Source organism: Gymnoscopelus microlampas, assembly GCF_963454915.1.
Source record: "Gymnoscopelus microlampas genome assembly, chromosome: 14".
Lineage (NCBI taxonomy): Eukaryota > Metazoa > Chordata > Actinopteri > Myctophiformes > Myctophidae > Gymnoscopelus > Gymnoscopelus microlampas.
Genome location: NC_139951.1, coordinates 7832215 through 7841451, shown reverse-complemented (window position 1 = coordinate 7841451; position 9237 = coordinate 7832215). Strand labels below are relative to the sequence as shown.

The 9237-nt window shown below is 40.2% G+C and overlaps 1 protein-coding gene across 1 annotated transcript; it reads right to left on the bottom strand.

The window, feature by feature from the left end:
- Positions 1 to 3370: 3370 nt before the first annotated feature.
- On the bottom strand, positions 3371 to 9237 carry LOC311060013 (uncharacterized protein; the record flags this gene model as incomplete). Its single annotated transcript, XM_084078138.1, has 6 exons — positions 3371 to 3487; positions 3901 to 3993; positions 5403 to 5557; positions 6723 to 6836; positions 7183 to 7270; positions 9085 to 9237. 4 exons carry the CDS (start codon positions 9235 to 9237, stop codon positions 5547 to 5549), a joined length of 366 nt encoding a protein of 121 aa, XP_083934264.1. The 3' UTR covers positions 3371 to 3487; positions 3901 to 3993; positions 5403 to 5546.

The window sequence follows — 9237 nt, the reverse complement described above, 5'->3', positions numbered from 1 at the left end:
AAGAGCCTTTTTTTTTGTCTTGGATTAAGCAGAGAATTTATATTTTAGGAACAGACCTATCCCACTTTTTGCCACAAGGTGGCAAATGCATACAAATCAGGCCTATACAGTCAGATTCATGGCAGCCATTGCTGCTGCTCACAAATGTGTCCTGTAGTGCATTGGTCCTCAAAGTGGGGTCTGGGACCCCTTGGAGGGGTACGAGGGGGTCCCCAGCAAAAGTAGTTAACATAGCATCACAATCATCTTAACCACTTTATCCATCATTTGTTGGCTATCCAAAAATAGCAGATCTACAAGCTCAGAGCGGGCTGCAAGCTTGTACATCTGCTATTTAAAAAAATATTTGGACATTTTTGGATAATTCTTAAGTTTTTTAACACAAATCTTCTCTTCAGGGGGTCCCTGACACGAAACATTTTCAGATGGGGGTCCGCGGCCAATATATCAATTTGGGGGTCCTTGGCACGAAAAAGTTTGAGAGCCACTGCTGATGTCCATTGTGGTATAACAATGCAGTATGAACCTTTTGGGTCAATGTTTAGGAAGTGACTTCTGATTGATTTCATGATAATGCAAATAATTCATGTTTGTTTTTCATAAATCATATATATTTTTTATAATCAAGACATTTGCTTGTAACATACAGTAGGGCCTACACTTCAAAGGTCAGATGTAAATGACTGATAGTTAAGAACCAAATGGACCCTTACAGGCCTGTAAAGGGTGTTTTTTAAACTCATGAGGAGCCAGGGGGAGCATCTGTGGCCTAATGCATAACAAACAGGTGGGTCCTTGAAATAAAAATAGAAAGATTTAGAATGAGTAAGAAGTACCTTCGGCAGTAGCTGTGTCCACAGGGAATAGTCACAGACATTCAGCAAACCCAGGAAGCTAGCAGAGCAAAACTGGTGCTTGTCCAGTTCAACTCACTGTGTAATTTGTTTCTGTTTTGTCTTGATAAATGCTGTGTAATAATGCTTTGAACCCTCAACTCATATATAATGGGCCTGAACACTCATACAGGTGTTTTCATTTACTCTGATGGGTGATTACACCTCTTCTCAGGGCTGTTTGTGTGGGTGTGCATACTATAGCTTTGATTGAGTTACACACCCATAAAGGGCCATTTGGAACCCTCAGTGACCATGAGGGTGTCTGTGTCTGGACCACACTTTGAGACCCACTGGTGTAACAGAGTGTTTCCAGTGAGCCAACATGCACAATATCAGCACCCTGACAAAGTTTGACCAGAATGGAACAGTGCCTTGTAAGACCTGTGAGTATTACATGATATGTCTCTGTCGTCTGTCTGCTCCCACTCTGCTGTAAAACTAAAGGCAGCACTGCTCTAAATCACATTCTACAACCACCACAGCTATATCAGCCCACAATGTTTAAAAACACTTAAGGCCTGTTTTATAATTTGTGTGAGTGTCATGGGAAAATAGCCGATCTACAAGATCATTGCGCCCTGTACTGCTATGTGTTTTGAGCCTGTAGATCGGCTATTTTCTAAAGGTTTTAACATGTTTAAAGAAATGTGAAACATTTTGAAGTTTTTCGCCTATAATGACATGGCCAAAATATGAACACCAGGTTGAAAGTGGTCTTAAGTTATGGGCTAGGCACATAAAGCTGCAGTCCATTTGTGTGTGAATAACGTGCTATTTTAAGCAATCTGTCTCATAATACAATATAACTACCCAGATAGCAAAATATGGGTGAATCAACGTTGAAAAATAGGCGGCCATAACGGTTGAATCAACGTTCGATCTCAACCTTGAAACTGTACTGAAATCGCAACCCTAATCTTTGTTGATTCAACGTTTGTGTTTCAACCACTAACTAACACTATATCAACGTTGATTCAACCATCATCCAAATGGTATTCTGCACGCTGATTTTATGTTGAATCAACGTTATGAATCAATATTGATTCAACCATCATCTAAATGGTAATCTGCATGCACATTTTAGTTGATTTAATGTTGAATCAACATTAGGAATCAACATTGATTCAACCATCATCTAAATGGTAATCTGCATGCACATTTTAGTTGATTTTATGTTGAAACAACAATCAGGAATCGAACACTGATTTAATTTATAAATTGATTATACTGAATCATGTTAGGAATCAATATTGATCCTGATCATCCAACAACCTAATGGTAATCTGCATGTACATTTTAAATTATGTGTATGCTGAAAAATTCTAAATTACCTTACATTTCCCAAAACGTGAAAATATAAAAATAAAGACAGACAATATGATTTGAATCTTCACATTTATTGAACCAAGGCATTTAGACCTGCTTTGAACTGCTTTAACCATTGTTTTTATGCTTTAACAGATGAAATATAGAACATATACAAGATTGTAGATCTGCTATTTATGAAAGAAATCGTGAAAATGTAAATGCAAGCATTTGGAGACTAAACCAACGGTCTGACAAAATACACTGAAAAGTGCTCTAGTAATACAAATGGCTTAATTAATAAAGCCTAACGGGCCATCCACACCAAGCACTATATATACACATTTTTAATTTATTTTATTTTATAGAATTTAGAGTAGCCAATGATTGTGAACCTCTTTTCGTCCACAAAGTCATTATGCTAATTAATTCCTCACACATTTCTGTGTTGCTACTGCAATTGTAGCCTAGTAGCCCCTCCATCCTTCTCCTCCTGTTCAACACAACTAAAGACGAACAGTATCTGTGTTGATGATAACAATATGAGTGATTTGCTGGTACTCTGGAAGACATGAGCAACTGCCCACTGAAATGGTCATGTCTGCACTGTATTTAAACTAAATAATTCTACAACGATATGATTGACAAAAGTGATATGCTTAGTGTGGACAGCCCCATTACAGTTTGAAAGAGTACATTATTTCACACATGAACATGTGAACACTTGTCAATTTAAAAAAAGTGCCTTACTTTTACTTAATGGTATTACATTCAAAGTCTTAATAATTTGCAGCTCTAAAGTACTTAAAATGAATAAAGGTGGCTTCATTTAGAACTCCTATCACTTTACAACATTTTCTCATGCATGAGAAAAATAAAATGCATGCATTGCAGTTTACTGTCACAAAGGAGGGCTGAGGACAACCTGCCTACCAGTGATCCACTATACAATCTTTCTAAAATGACAGGAGGTTTTTAAGACTTTGCAGTTTGGCGGGGGGGAGTTTTTTCCTTTCCCAAGCCAAGCATCACTCTTTGAATAAAGTTCAAAATGTTCTTCATATCATTAGGGTACTTCAAATTGAGTGCATACGTCAGGCTAGACAGCAGGCACGGTGCTTGAGGGAGGTTCTGGAAATTATCCATCACAATACCTCCTTCAAGGATGATGGCTGTTGACACTGGCTGAAGGTCGACACCATGTGAGGGAGGTGAATCTTCACTGCTCACAGTCATAATCCGACCGATACCTCTGCCTAGGCGTCTTCACTTTCGCTGTCACAATCCTATACAGAACCAAACAAAAACAACATTACAACAGGGAAATGTAGACACTTAACACATCTGCATTGAGAAGTTTTATCAACATTGGTTGGCCTACTGTTTTTTGACAGTATATTACTCATGGTAATCTTATCAGCACAGTAAAATATGTATCTGAAAACATTTTAGGCTAGAAATAAGCAACTTGGTAACAAACATTCTGCATAGTGGCCATCTCTCTCCCTTGAGCAACATGTGAGTGCAGGCTACAAACACTTACACTGCACACCATGTGAGTGAGATTCCACCGTGCTATAGCCTGAAGGGATTGAACCTTCTGATTGGTTTGAATGGCCGTTTCAGACTGAAACTTCAAAATAAAATTATCGAAAATGTAATTTCACTGGACCTTTAAGGTGTAACTATGAGAACTTACCAAGACAGTGGTGTAGAAACTGCTGTGGTCATCTCCAAGCAGAAGAAGGAGGCCTCGGAGAACAAGCCTACCCAGCGCGGTCACGTCAGGTTTCTACAAGTGGATAATGAACAAATAAAGTTCAAGATCTGACCATCACAAGTTACAGTACAGTTACAGCATGAAACACCACAATATAAACCGCTCACAAAAGGTAAGGAAACTTGAATTTGGGCCATTATATCTCCCCTTTACTAATACCAATCAGTAAAGTGTTGTATATAATTTTTATCGTTGATTAGTCACCTTTACAACGAGGTACAGCTTGTAAGCATCGGGCATTCATGGAATGAGCAACACAAGCAAACGTGTGGGTAGCACCGAGCAAAAATGTGCCAAAATGGCCTGTTAGACTTTTCTGCTGACATTCAATGTTGTGACATTCATGACATTCAATGGGCTTCAGGTGTGTGCCAGTCACAGGTGTGTGACTGTCTCACAGGTGAGTGACTGGCACCTGAACATGGGTTCTGCAACTTTGTTGAGTTTGTGTATGCTCCAAGCAGCAACACTCCCCCCATGGAAAGATGCCACTTTTGTCAGGATAAGGCCCGTGCAAAAGTGAAGCTGGTGTTCCGTTATGCAGAGTGACAGCATTATTTGGTGTTAGCCCTGGTACCATTTCCAAATTTAGGATTAAGTTCTGTGAGACTGGTGAAGTCAACAAGGAAGACAACAACCCAGACCCCTTGCTTCACTGAGGAACCATAAATGTACAGGCAAGATTTGCACAACGGTACCAAAGACAGATGTCAAAGTTGCAGGGCCCATGCTCAGGTGCCAGACACACACCTTTGACTGGCACACACCGGCCTGCAAATACTACCAGGGCTGACATCAAATAATGCGTAATCTGCGTAACGGAACACCAGCTTCACTTGCCCTATTGCACAGGCCTTATCCTGAATGGACAAACGTGGCATCTTTCCATGGGGGCAGTGTTGCTGCTTGGAGCATACACAAACTCAACAAAGTTGCAGAACCCACCTCTCAGCAGGTGTGTGCTGGCAGGTCGCTCAAAACAAGAGCGATTACCAGCAAAAGCATATTGGGTGATTTTGGCACATTTTTGCTCGGCGCTACCCACACGTTTGCCTGTGTTGCTCATTCCATGAATGCCCGATGCTTACAAGCTGTACCCCGTTGTAAAGGTGACTAATCACCGATAAAAATGATATGTAACACTTTACTGATTGGTATTAGTAAAGGGGAGATATAATGGCCCAAATTCAAGTTTCCTTACATTTTGTGAACAGTTTATGTTTGATGAACAGTTGCTGATTGGAGATGTGATTTAAAAATAGTACAATCCACAGCATTTAGTTATCAACAACGATCAATAGTTAGCAATACTTTAACACTCTGTAATACAGCCGGGAAGCAGAAGTACTATTTGGGGTAATAGGTTGTATATAAACTTAGTCATGATAAATACAAATATAAGAAACATGTTGTAGACTTACCCATCAATTTGCTGCACAATTCCGGATAATTTCTCTCTAATGGCACCTTTCTTGGACTTGAAGATAGTGACCAATTGTAGTGTATAGCGATCCAGAGCATCAAAGAAGTCTGTCTCTAGGTGTGTGGTGGTGATCATGTTAAACTCAGCATAAGCCTACAACACAGCAAACCACAGAACAAAATACAGTGACTAAATACATTTGAAACAGTGTGTAAATTAGGAAAACATTTGGTTAATTGTCATACAAATAATTATGATCAACAATGTAACTGTTTTGTCATTAAACATTGGACGAATTACATTTCGGTTCCGACTTTTAGGCTTTGTAAACAAAAAAAGAAATGACTGACATGACTGACAATGACCGGGGCCAATAATACCATTATGTACTATGGCCAGAACAGGCCCGGCATTTAAAAATGTTGAAAAATAGTGAGAGTAGCCGATCTACATGTTCACAACACATCCCTTTGCGAGATGTTGCGAGCTTGTAGATCTGCTATTTTCACTATTCTTCAATAGATAAATGTATACAGATGAACGCTTTTTCTCATAACTGTGATCAGACAATTACCTATATTAAAATTGGCTTACAGGAGATGCCCCATGCCACGCTCATGTCACCATGAGTCAGCCATTACAGGGCAGGGGTCTTCAACAGGGGGTCCGGGACCCATAGGGGGTCTTCAGAGTTGCTTCAGAGTTGGTCCACCAAATCTCTGTGATAAGATCATTGTTTCTTTATACTAACCACTTGAACAATAGCATCCCTATTCTAAGGACAACTTTAGCCAAAAATGGCCGATCTACAAGCTCACAACGCCTCGCAGCGCGAAGAGGGGAAAAAGAGCAGACCAAGTACAGAGTGAAAGTTTACTAAGTATTGACGGTTTAAGTCGTAAAATGTCTGACAATACACATTAACATGAATCCAACATCTATGAAAAGCTTTAATCTGCAACACAATTTTATGTAATATATAGTGGGGGTCCCTTCTTCATCTCTTTCTCAGTTAGGGGGTCCTTGGCCTGAAAAGGTTGAAGACCCCTGATATAAGGAGTTCCCAATGCAGCTATGCCCAATTATGGAATGTCTAACCTCAATGTGTCATCATGGAATCAGCAAACAAATTAGTCAGCTCCATATATACACCTCTAGTGTAATAAAGGTCACCTTACATCCTGGGTTCCAAACTGCATACAGCACCAGACATTCCTCTAAAGAATATTTTCATATGTCGCCCTGATAGTTCAATTGGACAGTTAATTCCCAACTAAACTTATGTTGCTCCGTTACTCGTGGGTAAAAAGGTGCTAACCTGTTCCCGGATGTCCATGTAGGCAGAAGATGGGCACAGTGCCTGTTGGCAGGAAGGTAGCTGAGGGGATTCTGGTCAGGGCCCAGGCTGAGTCAAACTGCATGTGTTGTGCACCTATACAAACACAGAGGAGTGATTTTACACCAATGTCACATGGTGAGAATACAAGTTTTATCTGAACACCAAGTGCTCAGTCACAGGCTGACCCGGTCAGAGAATGCTTTTCATGTCAGCTGATAGAAAACCACCCAGATATCATTATATGAAACCCCAAAGTTGTGCCGAGGGTAACCGCCTTGGGGTCTAAGCGCTCTGCCCTTCAGCATCTCTATGACCAGAGGACAGTGAAGAAAGCAGGAAAGAATCCAAGAGACCCAACTCATAACCTTAGCACCTGCTAAGAAACATAGTTACAGTTCATTATTGTTTATTTAACCATTATGTTAAATGAAACCCCCACCTGAAGTCTGCAGTTCTTCCTCTTGAGGAATCCCACTAATCAAATTCTCCACACCAGATGGAGAGATTAGGAGATCGAAGGATTGGGTCTACACAGAAGAGAACATATTATATAAACAATTGCAAAATGAGAATCACTCAGAATAAAAATAAAATCACTCATGAGTCTACTTATAAGAGTGTATGCAAGCAGTAGGCTATTGTAGATAAGCTCTTTGATAAACACACCATTGTGTGACAACAGTTTGTGTGATTTATATTATTATGACAGGCATAACCCAAGGCACCATGAGCTGACAACAATAGCCTTAACCCTAACCCTATTTTCAACAGATAATGATGGAAAACATTCAACATGGATATTCAACCTATATCTCCTGTTCTAATGTGAGTACATCAACAATACATAATGGCAAAAATAGCATGTCTGCCATGTCAGTGGTTCTCAAAATGGGACACCCAGGGTCCTTGAAGGGGTTCCAGAGGGGCACCAGCAAAAAAACAACAATATAGCATCACAATTAGTTTGACCACTTTAACCCTAATATTCACAAATAGCTGTCCTACAAGCTTGTAGATCTGCTATTTTTGAGGAATCTTGAAAAATCTTGGAATTATTTGGAAGAAAATTAACAAATCTTCTGGGGGTCCCTGGTTCAGATGGGGGTCTGACTCTGCAGCCAAACATATCTATTTAGAGGGCCTTAAGATGAAAATGTTGGAGAACCACTGTTCCATTTATTGTCTACTCGAAATACACAGAAGACAGGGTATTTCTGCCACACTATTGAACCATTAACATAATGCCAATGGTTGAAATAAACAATGAACTACACTCCACTAACACAACCCGGCAACATAACATGGGTTTCAATCTCAAATGTGTCCACAGCGCGTCTGAAAGGCATGTTATCTTATAGGACAGATAGCCTACACCAACGTTAGTGTAGTTGCATTTCAAACACTGTTTAATCAGCACCAACAACAAGCCTCGTTTAGCGACGCATAGAGTGGATGCAAAGCCTGATTTATACCTCGCCCTACGGCGTGTCGCGGGTCAAAATGGCAGATCTACAAGCCCACAACGCGTCGTGGATGCGACGCGTTGAGAGCTTGCAAGTCTGATATTTGTTGTAAAGCATGTAAAGCATCAATGGTCTTAGCCATGGTTCAACCAGGTTGTGACTTTCTCCATCTACATCCCGTACGTCTTCATAAACATTCAGATTATGAAATATAAAGTGCTTACCCCACGGCCGTGGATGTAACAAGTTGAATCGAGCGGGTCTAAGTACCGTGTATATTCCGTATTGTTCAATAAAAAGCATTTTAATCCGATCGGTGGCCATTTTGTCCGGATCGTCTCCATGATTTCAACTACGCGACCCTAACGGTTGGGAGGTGTATTGCACTCTGATACATTATCACTCTGAGAAAATGGCAGGCGATCGGATTAAAATGCTTTTTATTGAACAATACGGAAGATACGGATACTTAGACCCACCCGATTCAAATTGTAACATCTGTGGCCGTGGGGTGAGCACTTTATATATGAAATATTAACGTTTATGTAGATGTACGGGTTGTAATGGAGAAAGTGCCACGGCTATTTCAGGGCTAAAAAAATTGTCTCAGCAAGCAGTAACTTTTATAACATGTCCGTGTTGTTTCAAACTAACGATCAAAACGCAGTCGCTAGTGTCAACTCGACGAAAACATACCAAACTTCCATTTATTACAACATTGTTTTGGAACAAATATGGTTAAGTAGGTTTAAGTAGGCTAAGTTTATGTGGTGGAAAAAACATCAACCACTCATCACTATTGACGTGACGTTTGGCAAATGTTCACTAACATAATGGCAGCATGTCGGATACACAAATTCACACTAGATAACACTTACCTTATTGACGAAATTACTTGAATTGAAGAAATTAAAACGTGTTCCTTGCTTCCATGTTCCAAGCAGAGAGTTCCAACGGTCCCAACTCCCAACAAACCCAGCTGGGCTCAGCGCGCTAATGGCCACTTTTTGAATAATGAGCGCAGTGCGCAT